The 18,798-nt window shown below is 56.6% G+C and overlaps 2 protein-coding genes across 3 annotated transcripts; both read right to left on the minus strand.

Moving 5' to 3' along the window:
* Positions 1-616: 616 nt before the first annotated feature.
* Positions 617-8,493, minus strand: LOC129083060 (cytochrome b-245 light chain). Its single transcript, XM_054588827.1, has 6 exons — positions 8,370-8,493; positions 3,142-3,211; positions 2,617-2,691; positions 2,317-2,400; positions 1,631-1,712; positions 617-1,030 (listed from the first exon to the last, which is right to left on the minus strand). The coding sequence occupies exons 1-6, from the start codon at positions 8,425-8,427 to the stop codon at positions 812-814; spliced, it is 588 nt and encodes a 195-aa protein (XP_054444802.1). The 5' UTR covers positions 8,428-8,493; the 3' UTR covers positions 617-811.
* Positions 8,494-9,851: 1,358 nt separating this feature from the next.
* On the minus strand, positions 9,852-17,834 carry MVD (mevalonate diphosphate decarboxylase). Of its 2 annotated transcripts, none has more exons than XM_054588829.1 (10): positions 17,755-17,834; positions 15,659-15,729; positions 15,129-15,243; positions 14,668-14,811; positions 13,472-13,671; positions 13,067-13,141; positions 12,657-12,875; positions 12,188-12,303; positions 11,187-11,295; positions 9,852-10,542 (listed from the first exon to the last, which is right to left on the minus strand). In XM_054588829.1, the coding sequence occupies exons 1-10, from the start codon at positions 17,822-17,824 to the stop codon at positions 10,462-10,464; spliced, it is 1,200 nt and encodes a 399-aa protein (XP_054444804.1). In that variant the 5' UTR covers positions 17,825-17,834; the 3' UTR covers positions 9,852-10,461. The 2 variants fall into 2 exon arrangements, with proteins under 2 accessions (XP_054444804.1, XP_054444803.1); XM_054588828.1 differs by having other exon boundaries at positions 14,668-14,832.
* Positions 17,835-18,798: the final 964 nt, after the last annotated feature.

Below are 18,798 nucleotides of genomic sequence, written 5' to 3' on the forward strand. Positions count from 1 at the left end.
GAAATGGCCTGTAGGGGGCAGGGCTGAGCAGGGAGGTGACAAGTGGCAGATTTGTAAGAGCCCTGTACCACCCAAGAGGTGGTGGTACGTTAAGGGGAGTCAGGGGCCTAAAGTTTTATTGTCCTTCTGGGAGGTTGGAGTGGCCATTTCCTGGGGCAGGGCTGGCCTGGTGCTCAGCTGGCCCTGGAACATTAGAGGACCCCAGTTCTGAGAGCAGGATTTGCTGACAGCTGGAGGGGCAAACAGGAGGCAAGGGATTTAAGGACTTTTCCAGACTTTGGGGGAGCAGGTGCTTGGGGAGAGCCCACCAAGGAGGCTTCCCAGGCCAGGATGTGAGCCGAAGCCAGGAACAGCCTGGGGGCCGCAGGGCTTCCAGCCCCGCAGGTGGACGGGCCATGCAGGGTGACACCAAGGTGAAGGCCTGCTGGGCTCTCTGGGGCCCGCCCCTGCTCGCCTGCTTTCCCTCTGCACTCAGGGCTGCTTGAGTGGGACGAGGGGGCTCCAGGAGTTGAGTCTGGCAGGTCCAGGAGAGCTGGTGCGGGGATTCATACTCCCTCCTCCCAGGCCTGGGAACTTTGCTTCTAAAGTAGGAACTCAAATACTTGGAATTCCAGTTACTGTATTTTATGGAATAGGAGATGCTCCATGATTTTGGGTGTCATGGAGAAAGATGACAGGCTTCTGGGAATGACCCCCAAAGAGGGCCTGTGGTTCTGCCAGGCAGGCAAGGGGGTACTTCCGGGTCTGGGTGGTGTCCCCTCAAAGAGCTACCCAAGACAGCAGCGGCTCGGGGAGCAGTTTGAGGCACGGGTCACACAACCTCATCGGTCACTGGGACAGGGTTTTCCTGGGGGCCGCTGGAGACCCCCACTGTGGCCGCCTCCTCTTTCTGTTCACCGGGCTTCTTGCGGGCCTCTGCTGGGGGCCGGGGTGGGGGGTTGCTAGGTGGCTGCTTGATGGTACCCCCCACCTGCGGCCGCTCCTTGGGCTTGGGCTCGATGGGAGTCCACTGCTCACCACGGGTGGCCGCCTGCCGGACACAGAGGGGGCTGGGCTCTGGGGGCCTCCAGGGTCCAGCCCCAACCTGGCCCCACCCCTGAACTCCCACACCCCTACCCGGGGACAGGGCAGGACCCAGGCTGAATCTAATGAGACCTGAAGGGCCTGTGGGCCAGAGGTTGAGAGGCTGGCCTGGGGCTCTGCCTGACCCCAAACTGGAATTGTTTCACCATGTCAGGAGGGCCCTGCAAGCCGGAGGAGCATGCAGTCCCAGGGTTTCCGAAGATGCCCTGGAAACCACTTCCAGGTGCACATTCCCAGACTCCCCCCAGGGGCAGGACAGGGAGGTCCGGCCAGTGTGGCCGCCATGCTGAGTCAAGAGGCCAGCAGCCCACAGGGCGGGAGAGGCCCAGAGGACGGCCGAGGGGGAGCAGGGGCCTGCTCAGCCAGGACCCACCCCAGTGGGGAGCCTCCCCGAGGGCTAAAATGCAGATTTCTAGTCCCCTGGGCCATCCCTGTTCCCCTCACATGAGCAAGGACACAGGCTCCTGGCCTTGGCTCAGCCTGCAGGCGGCTGCAGGGACCAAGGTGTCGGGCATCGGCAGGGCCGACCACAGACGACACCACTCACCAGCAGGTAGATGCCACTTGCTATGGCCAAGCAGGCTGTCCCCAGGATGGTGGCAAGCAGGAAGCCGGCTGGTACCGATAGCCTGGGGAGGGGGCGGGAGGGTGGGGGGCTCAGAGGAGCAGTCAGAGGGGGTCTGCAGGGGCTCCAGGTCTAGGGCAGAGGCCACAGGATCTCAGGACAACGCAGACCACAAGTGTGCTGTCCCTAGGGCCCTGGACAGAGGGGATACGTGGCCCTGCTAAGGCTGGGCTTTTACATTTCGGTCCCTGGTGATGTCTTCTGCCTTGACTTGTACCCTAACAACCTTGGGACCCTTGCTCTGGGTCCCACCCCCATGCTGGGGGGAGACCCATGCAACTGCAGAGGCAGGAGGGTGTTCTGGCCTCTCCGCGTCACCACCAGACACGTGCATGAGATGCAGACCGCCCAGCTGGGTCCTGTCAACCCCAGGATGCTGACTGTTCCTAATTTAAATCACTAAGGTTTGGGGTGAATTGTTACACAGGAAGAGATGACAGATACAGGTTTGGGGGTCCTCTAGCAAAGCCTGGGACCTGGGCTTTGTTTGGAAAAGCAGCTGGGCTGAGAGGGACCTAACTTGCCCCAAGCGCTGCTGTCCAGGCAGCCAAGCCCTTGGGGAGGATGTACTCAGGGCTGTCCTGAGCCCGAGAGCAGGTGGGACTCACCCCAGGTACAGGAAGGCCCGGAAGTAGTAATTCCTGGAGAGGGGCCTGAATAAGGTCAGCACTTGCGTCATGTAGTTCTGTCCACTAGACCAAGTGAGGAGGGAGGGAAGACAGACTGGGTCCTACTCAGCAACCCCACTGCCCACCCAGCCCCGCAGCACCCCAGCTTCTTTCTTTTTGGAGACCTGGAGCTTTGGAAGGACAGGACAAGGCTCCTGCAGGGCTCCTGGCTGAGCGTCCCGCCCTTGTGGGTTCCACCCAGCCCGTGGGTTCCACCCCGAGAGCAGGCGGAGGACTGACCATCTCTCCATGGTGGAGCCCTTCCTCCTCTTCCCCCGGGGGTACCCCAGCAGGCAAACAAACACTCCTGCTGCACTGAAGCTGTGGTTAAGGAACAGAACAGCCCAGGCTCAGGGGCCACAGCCGGCCCCTCTGCTGAGAAACAGTGGCGCAGCCGCCGCCTGGAGCCGCATAGTGAAGGGGGAGCCAGGTGGGACCCCACAGGTCTGGCCACTTCGCTGCCTGTCCTGCACCCTCGCTCTCCCTTGCCTGGCTTGCATTCCAGGGGGCCTAAAACAACCGGGCAATAGGGGGACTGATAAGAGGGTACAGGTAGGATCTCTGGGGCTGTGACGCCTCCCATTCCCTGCCAGACACCAGACAAGTTTCACTTCACCGCTGCGCCTATCCTGCTGAGAGTCTAAAGGGCCCAGGGACATGAGCAGCCCTGTGCAAACTGTGAAGTGCATGCCCCAGAGGCAGGGGCATCTCTATTCCCAGCCCACTAGTGCCGCCCACCCCATGGGGTCTATGGTGGAAGGATACATGGAGTAGGCGCCGAAGTACCACTGGGTGAACTGGCCAGCAGTGGCCACGATGCCGCCCGTGATGAGGACTGTGGGCAGAAGAAAAGTGGGTTAGTAGGAGCCCCTGACCCATGGGAGAGACTTGCCCCACCCCCATCCCTGCTGGGCTGGGGTCCACAGGAGGCTCTGACCACCTCCCCTTGTGCCCCACCCCCCACAGCTGGGCCACCAGCCCACCACAGACTGCTGCCCTAGTTTCCATCCACCCTTTTGCCCAGGAGAGGGACCCAGGTGGCTGCAGACACCTGCAGATAATGGAGGATGCCTTCCCTGAGGAAGTGGCCTGCGAGCTGGGGAAGGGGCTGCAGCGGCTGGAGCCAGGCCTGTGTCCCTGGAGCTGTGGTGGGGGACAGACAGCCTCACAACCCTGGGCAAGAGGAGCCTGGACTCCAGGCCAGACACTCACTCTTGAGCTCTGTGACCCCCGATATTCTGAGGTTTGCATTTAAAGATCACATTGTTGACTGGATTTTGTATCGACTCCATGGATCGCCTCGCCTCATTGCATGGTTCCTGTTTGTCCCTATTCCTATTTCACCTTATTTCAGTTTGTCTGATATTGACATTTCTTCACCCTCCTTTGGTTTGTATTTTTCAGCTATTCCATTCTTTTATTTTCAGCTGTGTGGTCCTGCTGGATCTTCTCTCTTCATTTTTTTTATTGTGGTAAAATATACATAAAATTTTCCATTTTAGCCATCTTAAAGTGAACAAACAGTTCAGTGGATTAAGTACATTCACATTGTTGTGTATCCATCCCCAGGATTTCTAGTAATTTATTGAGGTATAATTATTACATACAATAAAATAAAGGCATAAGCTTGATGACTTTTCACACGTGAACCCTCACATGACCTCCACCCAAGTCAAGATTCCCATCTTCCCAGAAAGTTCTCTTGTGCCCCCATCCAGTCAACTCTGGAACCCTAGACTTGGCTTCAATGCTCAACTGAAGGCTGTTTAGGTCAATCACGTGGTTTGGATGCATCACTGGCTCATTCTTTTTGTGAAAAAAAAAAAATTTTTTTTTTAGATTTTATTTTTAGAGAGAGGGGCAAGGAGGGTGAAAGAGGGAAACACCAATGCATGGTTGCCTGTTAGACGCCCCCTACTGGGGACCTGGCCCACAACCCAGGCATGTGCCCTGACTGGGAACTGAACCAGTGACCCTTTGGTTTGCAGGCTAGCACTCAATCCACTGAGCCACACCAGTCGGGGCTCTTTTTATGAGATTTTCTATTGTGTGAGTCAACTACAATTTATCCATCCTTCCGTCTTTGGGAAACGTGGTTGCTTCCAGTATTTGGCTATTACAAATAAACTGATATAATTGAATTGTTAATATTTTAACCGATAGTGAATTTAACAGATTGTATTGGTTGTGATTGCAGATAATTGGAATTTATTTTATCTTTTGTGTTTTCTCTTTAACAAGTTTTTGTTGTTCCTCCTGCTGACTTGATTAAACTTTAATTTTAAAATTCCTTTTCCTGAACCACATGTGGACTTCAAAATGTTTAACTTCAATCTCACCCTCAAATTACCCATTATTATTAATTATTTACAGTCAGTACTTAGTTACCAATGTCTTCATTGTTGCACCCCCTTCCTTTCTTCTGGATTCAGTTTCTCTCTTGCTGAAGTATATCCTTTCTGTGAAGGTCTATTAGCAGCAACTCTCGATATCTGGAAATGCCCTAATTCTGGAGTAACAGTGTATCTGGATACTAAATTCATGTTTTTTTCTCAACACCAAAGATATTATTCCATTGTCCGCTGGCATCTACTACTGATGATAAGTCTGAAATCAGTCTGATACTAATCCACTTTATTCTCTGGTAAATTTTAAGATTTTCTTTAATGGCCTGAATTTTCATTACAATGTGCCCCAGAAGGGGTTTAAATAAATTCCTTTATTCTGTAAGGAACTTTGTTTCCTCCTTCAGTTCTGGAATTTCCCTTTATGTCGCCTCTTTCCAGTCTACTGACTCTTTCCTCTGGAAATGTCATTATATAGATGTGGGGTCTTCTTGTAGTCCTGCGCATGACTCAGCTTCTCTCAGCTACATTCTGTGGTTTCCTAAAATCCATCTTCCATGTCACTGATACTCTCTTCATCTCTATATACTGCTTACTTCATCCATTAACCTTCCACGACTTTATATTTTTTTATTTCCAGACGTCCTGTATTAGTCATTTTTTGCATTGCCCTGTATAATTTTATATGGAACAGGTTTAAACATCCCCACATGTTTGTACCCATATTCTCAAGTCTCTTCCTAATGGCACTAGTAGTTCTGGTGCTAAGGAGGCACGTTCTCCTGTTTGGTGTCTGCTTCCTCAAATGGCAGGCATGTTTGTGAGCTGCGCCCAGCAGGGCCTGTGTGTCTTCCTGTGGCAGTCTGTGAGCCCTGGTTGAGGAACTACCCTTATAGAAGTTTCGCATTTGCCTCTGCTTGGGGCCTCTGGGTTTCTCCAGTCCTGGATCCGGTTTATCGGAATTTCTTGGTTAGTGGTCCTTGTAGCACAGGGTAGGATTTAGCCTTTACCCCATGCATAGCACAGGCCTGAGTTTCTGGGGGTTCTGTCTTGTTTGTGACTTTCTCCATCTAGGCCCTGGCAGCAAATGACAAGCTTCCTTGGATGGAACAGTTTTCTAGTCTCTTTCTTGTACAGGCAGCCTTTCCTGGCTCTGGCCTGTGACCTGCAGCTCCATGTCAGCCCTTTTTCTCAGAGGCCCTGAAATCCCACTGTTGGTCCCAATTCCCCAGGCACCCCTTCCTTCCGCCCCAGTCCCACCCTTTTGAAACCTCACTGTGCTTTCGTTGCTAGCAGATCTCCTATTCTTGGAGTTGAATTCAGCTATGTAATTACTCTTCAGTTTGCTCATTAGCTCTCCCGCGAGGTGGAAGAGGGAAGGGTTTTCTCCCTCTGTGTTCAGTCAGCATGTGTCTGCTCATCTTTGGGGGCACAGCTTTCTCATCCTGCGCAGACGCCACTGGCTGGCCAGTGGGGCGTGAGGGCTGACAGCTCTACTATGTACAGACAGGGTCTCTGACAGAGGCAGAGAAGGAGACAGGTAAGGCCCCTGCTCTCATGGGGCTTATGGTCCAGGAGGGGACAGAAATAAACAACAGGGTGGTGAACTAGAACAGGGGACTGTGACAGAGATGTCTAGGTCCTCTGGAAAGACGTCTCAGAGATGAATGGAGGAGCCAGCCACGGATGCTTCAGACAGACAAAGTGGTTCTGCAAAGGCCCTGGGGAGACCCAGGGACAGAAAGGAGGCCTGCGCAGCTGGAGTGACAGGGGAGGGAGGGGGGCAGGGGCACAGCAGTCTGAGTCTGCCTTTTATTCTTCTCAATGGGATCCACAGCAGTGTTTTTGACAGAAGGTGACATGCTCTGATTAGATGGGATTTTCTACAATAAAAAAGAAGCCTGTGGGATGCACCTGCCCGTAGGGCCAGGCCAGCCCTGAGCAGCCCCAGGTGCTGAGGTTTACTCTGCGTCAGGAGAGACAGCCAGCGAGAGGGGAACGCAGAGTGTGAAGGGCCCTGGGAGACCTCCCAACAAGCTGCCTCATTTGATGGTGGAGGGAACGGGGCCAGAGTGTGTAAGTTCTCTAGCATTCGACTTCACTGTCTGCAAAACGGATATAAGAACAGCTCCGGCCTCACAACACTGCGGACGTTCAAGGCAAGGAAGGGCCAACCTGCACAGGGTGGGCATGCCATGAATGGGGACACTGGGAGGGTCACTGTCTGCACCCACTGGGACTACAACCCAGGCCTCTCAGAGAGCTCCCAGTTTGGTGCCCTCGGTCACCTTCTACTCCCTGGGGGTGGGACAGGGGTTGGGGAGTTGTGGGAGACAGGGAGGCTGGTCAGCAGCAGTGTAAGGCCTCACAGCTGGTGCCAGGCAGGGGGACAGCCTGCGGAGAGCTCTGGGGAGAAGTGAGAAGGATCTGACTCACCAAGTTCTCAGTTACTCTAGGTGCCAAAAGGGGGGCGACCTGCCTTGACACAGATCACTGGGTCTCATGCCTCAGGCTGCCCACCTCAAAGTATGATCTTACAGTTTGGGGCCAGAGGGACTGCCTATCTACTCCCTTCCCTCCCAGAGCTTCACCAGACTACCCCAGTCCCCAGTGGCAGGGTGCCTCAGGCTGGGTCTCAGGGGAATGGTGGTCGCTGGGGCCCTCCTCATCACCACTTTCCCCACAGTCTTCCCACCCACCTTCTCCCACCAGGTGTAGGTCCTTCCTGGGAGTGGCAGGTGCCCAGAGGCGGGCAGAGCCTCTGGGCCGCTTCCTCTTGCCTCAGCCCTGCCTAGGCGCAGCCTCACCCTCCACTCCTGAGCAGTTCCCCTTCCCGGTACAGCACAGGGGTGTGGATCCCACTATGCCTTCCCCAGGGCTCCTGAGCACAGGCTCAGGGTGGCCCATCATCCTTCCCCAGAAGCAGTCTCTGCAGGTGGAGCTGGGAGGGGTCTCTCTGAGCGCTATTAGATGTCCGGTGAAAACCCAGGGCCGGGGAGGGAGGCCCTGGCGACCCCTGGGCAGAAGGCCACTCCAGGGAGGGAGGGGCTGCGGGATCAGGTGATCTGGCCAGTTTTCCCAATCCTGGAGGGCAGTGACTCTCTGGAAACCACCCTGGACGGCATCCTCTTCCCCCCCGGGGCTGCAACTTCCTCTGTGGGCAGGAGGTTTGGGCGGGGTGGAGGGGTGAAGAGAGGGCAGCAGAGGGGGGAGGGGACGGGGCAGACGGGTCTGCAGGGACAGGGGCGGAGTGTCTCCGGACAACCTCCGCAGCCCGAAGTCTCCCACCGCCGGCCGCCCCAACAACCCCAGCCCGCCCAGGCCCACCTCCCTGCCCCACAGCTAGAGGCCTTCGAAGGAGTCTCGGGGACCCCACCTCCAGGCTTGAGCTCCCACCTACCAGCCCGCAGCCTGGAGTCTTTGACCTCTCAGGACCCTAGATCCCCGCCCTGTTTCCAGCCCACCCCGTCCCTCGGCCGCTGCCTGGGGGCCCGGGGCCCCAACTGCTCAAGCCCACAGCCTTGGGTCGGTGATTCCCCACATCCCCATCTCCAGCCCACCCCGTTCCTCCCTCGCAGCCACGGGTCTCAGTACCCACCCCCCTGCTGCCCCCGCTTTCCGCCCCGGCCCCGTGCCGAGCGCACTCACTCAGGCCGGACGCCAGCGCCTGCTCGTTGGCCCACATAGCCCACTCGATCTGCCCCATGTTGGTGGCCGACACAGCTCGGGCTGGGACGCTGAACCCTGCGACTGCCGCCTCCTAGCCCCGAGTTCCGGCACCACCCCCCACCCACCCCCTTGCTTCCCTGGGGCTACCCCGCCCCGCCCCACCGCGTAGCGTTGCCTCCAGAGTTCCGGCCCCGCCCCCTGGACTGAAGACTGGCGGGAACCGGGAGCCAAGATGGTGGGGTGCTCAGGGGGCCTACCGGCCCCCCAGACCTCTGGCTTGCGCGTCTGAGGGTCCCTCGCCTTATTTCCTCTAGCACCCTCGAGCACACTGCGGGCCCCACCCACTCGGATGCCTGCTTGATGCCAGGCGTATAGCTCAGCCCAGGGTTAACCTGGAGCGTCCTAAACGTCTCAGGTGGGCACGCAGGAGAGGGAACCCAGTGAGATGGACACCCATACAGGCAGAGTCCCCCCCCCCCCGCGCCCAGTATGCTGAGCTCCCGCAGATGCTAACGGGCCTCTTTGGAAGGTGTGAGCAGGACAGGTCCTGGAGGGGTTTTAAGGTCCAGAGCCTTCACCCTGCCCACTCGGGGGTTTCCCTCCAGGGAGACAGGCCCAAGACCAGGAGCCCCAGAGCCTGGATGCTCGCCCATGGAAGCCAATGCCTGCTCCTAAGACAGTGGCTGGCCCAACCCCCACTTCACCTGGCCCTGGGCTGGCCAGGTGTGGTGGGCAGCCCTCTGCTCACAGGGCTCATTTAGGGGAGGGGACCAAGGTGTGCAGAGCTGAGAAAACCCAGAGTGTAGGAGTGCTGGCTCCTGTCCCTTTGTCGTCTCTCTCTTCTGCCCACCCCCTTAAGGGCCAGCAGCAGCATCTGACCCTCCCCAGGGAGAATGGCACCAGGAGGCAGGTCAAAGGGTACAGGTATCCACCCCTCTTCCTTCAAGCTGGCTGCACTGAAGCTGGCAAAGTGAGGAAGTGTGCATGACCTGCACACTGATGGAAAACTCATGTAAGGGTTCCAAAGACCCTACAGCTTCTGGGCTGAGGGGAACCGTCCCAAATCAGTGCTCCTGCCTGTGCACATGCTTCCCACTTCTGTGGACCGGAAGCGTAAAGCCTGGCTGAAACCATGCCCCCCACCCGTCTGATCCCTGGTGACCCTCTCAGCCACCTAGTGTGGCCCATGGCCATGGGAGTGGCTGTGTGCTGAGCACCCCACCGTGGGGACAGGCAACTGAAGGGGAGCTTCGGGTCAGAAGGCAGCTTCTTCAGGAGCAATTCAGCGAATGGGCAAGTTCCAAGCTCTCCCGTCCCACAGGAGAGGAGGCACACGGCCGATGGTCTCCCCACCCCCGACGAGTGCCGCCTGCTGCCCACACAGAACACTGGCTACACAGAAGCACGCCAGGCCCGATCAGCAACCCTGGCTTTATTCCCAGTGGCCAGCTGATGGGGCTCCTGTGGGACAACGCGTCTTGGGCTGCTCTCCCACCTCCCTCTGGAGACGCACTGCTGGTCTGCTCATGAGGAAACATGCCACCCATACCCAGTGGCCTGAGCTCTGGCAGAGGAGCTCGGATGACCGTCATGCTTGAGGCACGTTCTGAGGGATCCTGAGGCTGCGGAGGTTGCTCCCTGGACAGTGATCGGTTCTCCAGCTCCAGAGAGGGACGCCGATGCCCCATCTCAGGGGGAAGGAGCTCCTGCTTTGAGCAGTGGGAGTGGCCCCAGAGCTCAGGGTCAGAGATCCTCTATAGGGGACACACCAGCAGCTCACCCCTATCCGATGGATCCACCACGTCCCTCAGGTCGTTCCAGCCCTCATCTCAGCACAGGGCAGGTGCGGGAGCTGAGGCCCTTGGTGGGGGGCCTGCTCCTGGGCACCTGGGAGCCTCCAGATGGTCACCACACTGCCCCACTCAGCCACAGCACATTTCCTGGCCTGGGACCAGGCGGCTACCCACTTGTCCCAATAAGCAGGGCACAGCTGCTACCATACTCAGCTCCCCAGTCCCAGCAAAGCAGGCCCTTCTCCAAGTGGCAGGCAGAGCTCCTGTCAGGGAGGCAGTCAAGCTTCCGGCTTTGGCAGGCCGTCGGGGCCCAGGAGGTGAGCATGTGGCTGGTCCAGCATTTGCGGCCCAGGACCCACCTGGTAGGCAGAGAAATCAATGTTAGGTTGTGGGGGTGACAGGGAGGGACAGGTGTACCCCCGCCCTCCCAGGGGAGCTGACCACTGTGTGTGATGCCCTGGCCCTGTGCCCAACCCCTTAGGCTGAGCCATGTGGTCTTGGCCTCCAAGCCCAGACTTGTGTGAGAGACAGAGACCGGGGCCTGGGCGCAGGATGTCATGGGGACTTGGGATTGGAGGGTCTGAGTGAAATCCCGGCTCAGCCTCCCTGACCAAGGATCCTGACCTGCTTCTGATCGGTGAGGCCTGAGGGTCCCCAGGATCCCTGGGTCTCCATTCCCAGCCCCGCCCTCTCCCCTCAGCCCTGGGAATGTAGCCCCATGAGTCACAGTCCTGAAATGTCCACACTGTGACCAAGTGAGTAAAACAAACCAGTGGAGCAGATGCCTTGAAAACGGAAGTACAGTGCTCCTCCTACTTTTGCTGCCATTCTTCACAGCCTGGCTTCCCATCCCAGATAAAGTGGGGGTGCAGGGAACCCCTTCACCCGATGGACACACCGGGTCTAAGCCTGCAAGACGTGTGTACCGGAAGGGGACTTGCCCAGTTTTGTTGGGCCATGGTGGCCCCCGGACCCTGGGCTGAGGGCCGCTGCCAGGACTCACCTGAGAGGCAATGATGTACTTGACGCCGCCAGGGGTGGGGTCCATGCCCAGTGCAGCTCTAAGCTCGTCCGACAGCGGGGCCGGCCTCACAGGAAGCCCCTTCAGAAACCTGGGGAAAGGACAGCAGGCGTGTGCTGAGTGTCCACCGACAGCAGGCGCGCAGGCACGCAGACCAGAGTGGAAGGGCGGTGACCGCCAAAGGGCTCAGGGCTTCCTTTGGGGTGACGAAACATGCTGGAACCTGATAGAAGTGCTGGTTGCACAGCAATAAGTGTACTTAATGCTGCTGAATTGTGCACTTCAAAGTGATTTTTACCATCCACACAAAAACAGCAGGAGTGACCAAGGGCCAAGCTGGGGTCACTGTGAAGGGAGGGTAGGAAACCTCCCTGAGACTGGGGTTCATCTCAACAACCTGAGAAGAAAAGGCCTCAGTTCAAGCGTGAGTCCGCCACCGTGTTCCCCTGCACACCACCCACTGTGGTGGCAAGGGCAGTGAGTACAGAGCTTCTGACGAGGACACCGCTGGCCTCCAAGGCAATCATGGCTGTCCCGCTAGGTAAGGAAGTTAGTATTCCGGCCTCCCACCCACTAGCCATCAGTACTGCCCCAACTGCAGAAACAGGTAAAACAACCCCCTACACTTACAGCACCCCAAGCAAGAGGGTGTCCCTGCACTGAAAAGGGACCATTAGATCAACTAGTAGGAAGAAATCCAAATGTCCTGGCCCCATAGTGTGGCTGTAGTCACTGTCCACACAGGAGCCACGAAGCCGTAGGTGTGTGTTTGTGTCTCTGTGAACATGGAGCTGGGACAGGCAATGGGGAAGAGTTCACTGCAAGGCGCATTGGCGACACACAGCCTGGGGGCCCCTCGGGGATCAGGACTTCCTGCGAGACTCCCCCTCTGCACCTCAGCCTTAGGTGCAGCCGTCCCTGATCCCAGCAGGAGACCCTGCTCCCCGCTCCATGGCTTCCCAAAGGCAGGGACCCCAACTCACTTGTCTTTGTTTGACTCAGGGGGGAAGCAGTGCTTCACGGCAGCCACAAACTCAGCCACAGTGTCGTCCAGGGTAAAAATCACAGCGTTGGGGCCTGCATCAAACGTGTATGCCACCTGGAACCCATGCGGTCAACGTCAACTTCTGCACAGTGGCTCTGCCCGGCTCAGACCTCCAGGCCTGCCCGAGACCCAGGACCTGCCATGGTGCCCACGGGGCCAACCCGAAGTGGACCAGTGGCACCTCTGCCCGACAACTCAGGACCAGGTCAGGGGGAGACGGGTCCCTACAACAGTGCTTTGAAGTGCATTCTACGATCCCACAGTCGTGGAGCCAAAATGAAAGAGTGAGGCGGGGACTGTTGGTGCTCTGCAAGCAAGAGCATAAAGCAGGTTCTGTGGAGCTTTTACTGACACTCGTGGCCTGAGGCCCACTCTGGGTTTCCAGCGCTGCCCCGGCCCCACCTTGCCTTGGTCTGCCCATGGTGGGCATTGAAGCGGTGCACCAGGTGGATGATACGCCTGGAAGTGTCGTTGAGATAAGAGATGGGCGGAAAGGTGTCCAGGCAGGTGGCATGGAACTGGTTGCTGTCCTTCATGGTCAGCTGGCCAAAGCCCTGGAAGTTTCTTTCTTTGACACAGCGGATCATCTCTGCCATGCGCGCTGGCACCACCGCCTCAGCCCGGAACTGCAAGGCAGAGGTGCTTCCCAATGAGGGGGCCGCCACTCACAGCACAGAGGGCAGAGCCTCCGCAGGCCTTCGCACATCCGGCAGAGCAGATGAGCTCGGCTTTGGAGAACGTGGGGGGAGCCTGGTTTATGTCCTGACAGGCAGGTTGTGCCCTGGGGAGCCGGCACCCACCCCAGAGCCGGCCTTACCCTGAGCAGGGGGCTGGTCTCCACGCTGGTCTGCATGCCCGCTGTGCTGCCAGTCAGCTTCTTCTCAGCGCTCACCTGCACCGAGAGAGAGGTGGCCTGGATCTCACACCCAGGCCCCAGCCCTGAACACCCCTCCCCCGGCCTGTCGCTCCCCTTAGCTGGTACAGACCACAGGGTGGGAGCTCCTGACCATGGAGGCCTCCTGTCTGTGGCAGAGATGACACAATTCTGGGGACAGCAGCATATAGATCTGCAGCCACCTTACTGCATGGGAGTCGGTCCTGTACGCTCCACAGGGAGCCATTTCGTCACCCCCAACAAGCTCGAGAGGCAGGTGAAGCCTTATCCCTTCCTGCTCTCAGCTTGGCCCAAGGGGACCCCTCACTCCACTGCCGTCTCACTCACCACAAGAATGAGGACTCGGAGTTCAGGCCAGTGTGATTCAGGGGCCACCTGCCGGGCGACGCTGTCCTTCCCGTCAGCCCGCTCCCCCATCTGCCACTCCACGAAGCCTCCATACAGGCTCCGACAGGCGCTGCCCGAGCCCCGGCGAGCTACTTCTGAAAGGTCCCCCTCGACCCCATAGACTCGGGCCAGGGCGTAGGCTGCAGGCACAGGAGGGAGGGTGAACAAGGGAGGGGAACTAAGACATGCAGGGGGCAAGCGGCCCGGCCCAGGCTATGCTCAGCACCCTACGAGAATGTGCCCCACAGGAAATTAAAAATTCTGAAATGACAGAGCTTCAGCCACGGACCCTCACAGTTAGCACTCACCTCGTCAGCCATGCACCCACCCACGTGCTCACACCCTCCGCATTCTCCAAGGCGCACACTGCGCTGGAACCTGTGGTACTGCGGTGGAGGGAACCACTCTCGGGGACCCAAAAGACCAAGTGCTGAGGGGCCAGAATTTCTCCAAGAAGCGACACAAAATTGGGCTTTTAGGGCTGTTGTTTGGGGGAATAAACCAAGGCACAGAGGCCTGAAGGATGTGTAGGCTCAGGGTAGCCAGCACAATGGTCATGAAGGAGCTGGGCTGGGCCTGGTCTGCTGCCAGGATGCACAGCTGGGGTCCATGGGGGCAAGAGCTGTGTGCCCGACACCGGCACACCTCCTGGCCTGGCTCACCGTGCCCCTCCATCCCCAACGGCGGGTCAGGCATGGGTACATAAGCCAAGCCAAGCCAGTAAGCTCGTCCCTGGAGTTTCTACTGGGCCACTATGGCTATGAGGACAGTGTGAGCCTGCTGCCCACCACTCTGGTGGCTGGCTTTGCAGTGAGGAGGCCCTATCGGAGAGTGAGCCAATGCAGAGGAGAGCAAGCCAGCACTTCAAGGGAGAGAAATGGATGCCCAGTGAGGCTGTGGGAGAGTCTGGAAACAAGCTACACCTGAAGCCAGCTGTACCCCTTGGAATGCCGTTACACGAGCCAAGAAACTGTCCCTCCCTACTTTAGGCTTCAGCCAGTTTGAGGTGGGCCTCTATCACGTACAACCTAGGGGGATTTTAACATTCAGGTGTGTGAGATGACCAAGGTCTCAGCCTCATGTGACAAAGGCTGTGTGAAGGCTGCAAGAGCATGAGCCTCCCTGCAGCCACTCACCTAGGCACGCATAGCCTGCGGCCGAGGAGGCCAGGCCTGCAGCTGTGGGGAAGTTGTTCACCGATGCGATGTGAACCTTGTAGCTGAGGCTGAGAGGCGGCAGGTCCTCCTCACCACTCCTCCGCTTTCGGGCCAGGCGGCGGACTGTGGAGGGGGAGACAGCCACTGGGCAGAGCTGCTCTACCTGCTCCTGACATCTCACCTGCCGTGGGTCAGAAGCACAGCTGACACTGGGCCTCTTCCCCAAATTTCTTCAGGTCTCCTTCTTGGGTAAAGCCCCAGACCCACATCTGGCTGTGCTAACAGGTGTCCCCATGCCCCGCCCCCGGGAGGCTCTCAAAGTCAGGTGGGGAGGGAAGAGAGTGCCGCAGCTGTTGTGCTCTCAGATTCCACCCAAAGCGACGAAGGAGAAGGAACAGGCTGGGGCTGGCCCCCACATCCCGCACAGGACTCCCACTCACTCTGGCTCAGGCAGGCCTGGATGCGTGGCTGCCCTATGTCTTCCTCCTGGCCGTTGAGCCAAATCCGGTCCTCAGTGAAGTCCTTGCTAATGACAGCTGTTGTAGTAGTTTTCAACTGGGGAAGAAAATGCAGGACTCCCTCAGGGGCAGTGCACCCCTCTCCACTGGGGAGGCCTTTCCTGCCATGGCCCATCACCGTCGCCCCCTCTGGGACAGGGACAGACTTGCTGGGAAAAGGAGGTTGAGGCCGAGGCAGGAGGAGCCAGGCAGTGGGCAGGCTCGGCCCCAGGCCTGGTGTCCCCATACAGGGTGAGGCCAACGCTTCCATCTCCCACAGCAGAGCCACTGGGCCGGGTACAAGAGTGAAGGGACAGAACCTCAGAGGAGACCTTGGGGGGCATGTGCACTGAGTGTTCCTAACACTGGGGCATGGAACAGACACCTCATGAACTGGGGATTTATTGCTACCAATTGTTAAATTAAAGTTTAGTAAACTTTTACTTTGGTGTTTATTTTCAGTCCACACTAACCTGATCCTGGTGCAAAGTGACACTCAGAGAGGAGTTGATGGGCAGGATCAACTTCTCATCTCGCTTTCCCCCTGAAACAGTCAACCCAAGACAAGATGAGTCAGTTTCCCAACCCTGCAAACCAGGGCACTGCTGCCTCCACCCACCAAAGCCCCACTCCTCCCTCTGGTGCTCCCTAGTCACCCCCACTCCCATCCCACAGTTCCCCCACCCACCTAGACCCTGCTCTCTCGCTGCACAATCTAAGTCCTCTTTCTGCTGTATCCACACATTTAGGAAGCCCTCCCGGATTGCTCCCCACTTCTCTGAGCTCCAGGCTCCAGAGCAGAGGTGGAGGATAGCTAGCTCCCTGTTTCATTGTTTCTGTTTTATCTTCTTTCACTCACTGGACAAACCACCAGGTACTGAACATTCAATAGTTAGGCTTTTGTCCTCTCCTCCCAAACAGAAGGAGCCTCAGTTACTGAAAACACCTTAAATCTCACTTCTCATACTCCCTGGAGACCTTCAAAATTGCCCCCGCTTCTGCCAAGCACTTCCACTCCTGGCATCTCATGGTAAACAAACTTTCCGGAAATTTCAAAACTCTTTGTTAAGCACACACAATATGCTGCACTTTTGGTTTTGGGGGGCAGCAGAGTTACAGTAGATAATAAAGATTCATAACTAGCAGGTGATATATGAGAGCCCAGAAAGAAACCCCATATATATGCCCAACTGATTTCTGACAAACATGCAAAAGCAATTCAGTGGAGGGACAGCCCTTTTGGCAAACGCTGCAGGAATAGCTGGACATTCATAGGTCACCAAATGAACCTCGACCCAAGTCTCACTATACAAAAAATAACTCAAAATGGATCACAGACTTAGATTAAAAATGTAAACCTTTCAGGAGAAAATCTTCAGGATGTAAGGCTAGGCAAAGGAGTCTTAGACTTAACACCAAAATCATGATCCATAAATGGAATAACTAATACACTGGACTTCACCAAAATTTTTTAAACTTAGGCTGTTTGGAAGACCCCGTTAAGAGGATGAACAGACAAGCTACTTGGAGTGGGAATATTTGCAAACCATGTATACAACGAAGGATTAGTATCTACAATATAAAATGAACTCTCAAAAACTCAATGGTAAAAATAACACACACACAATCCAATTGAAACATGGACAAAAGACATAAAGAGACATTTCATAAGAGGACACAGGGGTGGCAAATAAGCCCATGAAGGTGTTCAGCGTTACTGTCTGTAGAAAAACGCCTGCTAAAACCACAAGGAGGTATCACTTAAAACAGAAACCAGTGACAGCACCAAATGCCAAAAGACAATATACATTGTTGGTGGGAATGTAAAATGGTATAGACACTTGGGAAAACAATTTAACAGTTTCTTTAAAAAGCGAAATATGCAACTACCCTATGACCCAGCAATTGAACTCCTGGGCATTTATCCTAGAAGAATGAAAATTTATGTTGACACAAAAACCCATACAGCCCTGGCTGGTGTGGCTCAATGGATTGAGCACTGGCCTGTGAACTGAAAGGTCTCCAGTTCAATTCCCAGTCAGGGAACATACCTGGATTGCAGGCCAGGTCCCTGGTTGGGGACATGTAAGAGGCAAACAACTGATGTTCCTTTCCCTCTCTCTGAAAATAAATATATTAAAAAAAAGAAAAGAGAAGAAAACCCATACTCAACAGTTTATAGCAGCTTTATTTCTAATAGATCAAAGCTGGAAATAACCTAGCTGCCTTTCAAAGGGGGTATGACCTGTGGCCCATGCACACCAGGAAATAGGACTCAGCACTAAAAGAAGTGCCGGTGCCACTACCGTCTGGATAAACTTCCAGAAATTAGTGAGTGAGATGAGCCAATCTCAAAATGCTACATGCTGAACGATTCCATTTATGAAGCATTCTTGAAAAGAGAACCGGCTAGAAATGAAGAGCAGGCCCCAGGTGGGTGGGGTGGGCGTGACTGTGGGAGCTGAGCGCCCCCATTAGGGATGGCTATCTTGTGTGGCTCACGTCCTGATCCGGGCCCCTGCGCCGGTAGACGGTCCCCCACGTCTGCCCCTCCAGCTCATGTACTCACAGTACTTGATGACCGCGATGTTAACCGGCGCGGTGCAGGTCACTGCCACACTATGCTTCTCCGAGGCCATTACCGAAGAACACTGCGAACCCACCCCACAGCCGACAGGTGTCGGAACCTGAGCCTCACCAGGCCCCACCATTGGCTTACGCGATTCCAGCTGTTTACGCGCAGCCCAATCAGGGGTGGGTCTTGTCCATGCTCCAACTCTCAGCCAATGAGAGGGATCGAACGATAAACTGACGACACTGAACCCGCCCCTCTGTCCTCAGCCGACCTGCGCCGGGCCGGCGCTTGCACGGAGTGTGCGCAGGCGCGGGACCTCCCCTGGCGGGCGACTTCCTCTGGCGGGCAGATGGGTAGGCGTGGGGTGTGTGCAGGCGCGGATGGCTTCCTTCTACGAGTGTCTTGGCCGTCGATGAGGGACCTTGCTCCCACAAGCGGGCAGACGGTTTCGCGCGGTGGGCAGGTTGGACCCAAGGGGCTTTCCCAGCTGACAGGAGGCTGAATGGGGCGCCGGAGGCCAGGTATCCCAGCAGCTCGGGTTGGAAGACTCGGGTGACCCTGCCGGGGTGCTCCTGTGGCCGAAGGGTTAACAGGCTACCAGCACGGCATCTGACGACTCCCCGTGGCCTCGGGCTCGCCGCTCCGGTGTCCCGCAACCCACGTTTCCTCACGGGCCCCGTCCTCTGGGGGTCCCACGGGCTCCTCCTTCCCTGGCCTGACCAGTGCCGCTGGGTGGCGGCGGCTAAGGGATGCACTGCTTCAGAGACAGGCGCTTTGAAATCCCACACTCCATTTTAAAGCGCCGGATGAGCAAGGATTTTTTTCGGGGGGGTGATATGGATTGCCACATTTATAGTGAAAAAGTACGTTGGCTTTTTTCTTGTGGTAAAATACACATAACGTGCCCTGGCCGGGTGGTTCGATTGGTTGGAGCGTGAGGCACCAAAAAATAAAAATAAATGTTGCCAGGTTGGATCCCCAGTCAGTGCACAAACCTAGGTTGCCGGTCCCATCGAGGTCTGACGCATACGGAGGCAA

This window comes from Pteronotus mesoamericanus, unplaced genomic scaffold (assembly GCF_021234165.1).
Source record: "Pteronotus mesoamericanus isolate MK-2021 breed Mesoamerican mustached bat unplaced genomic scaffold, CSHL_Meso_final scaffold_165, whole genome shotgun sequence".
Classification (NCBI taxonomy): Eukaryota; Metazoa; Chordata; class Mammalia; order Chiroptera; family Mormoopidae; genus Pteronotus; species Pteronotus mesoamericanus.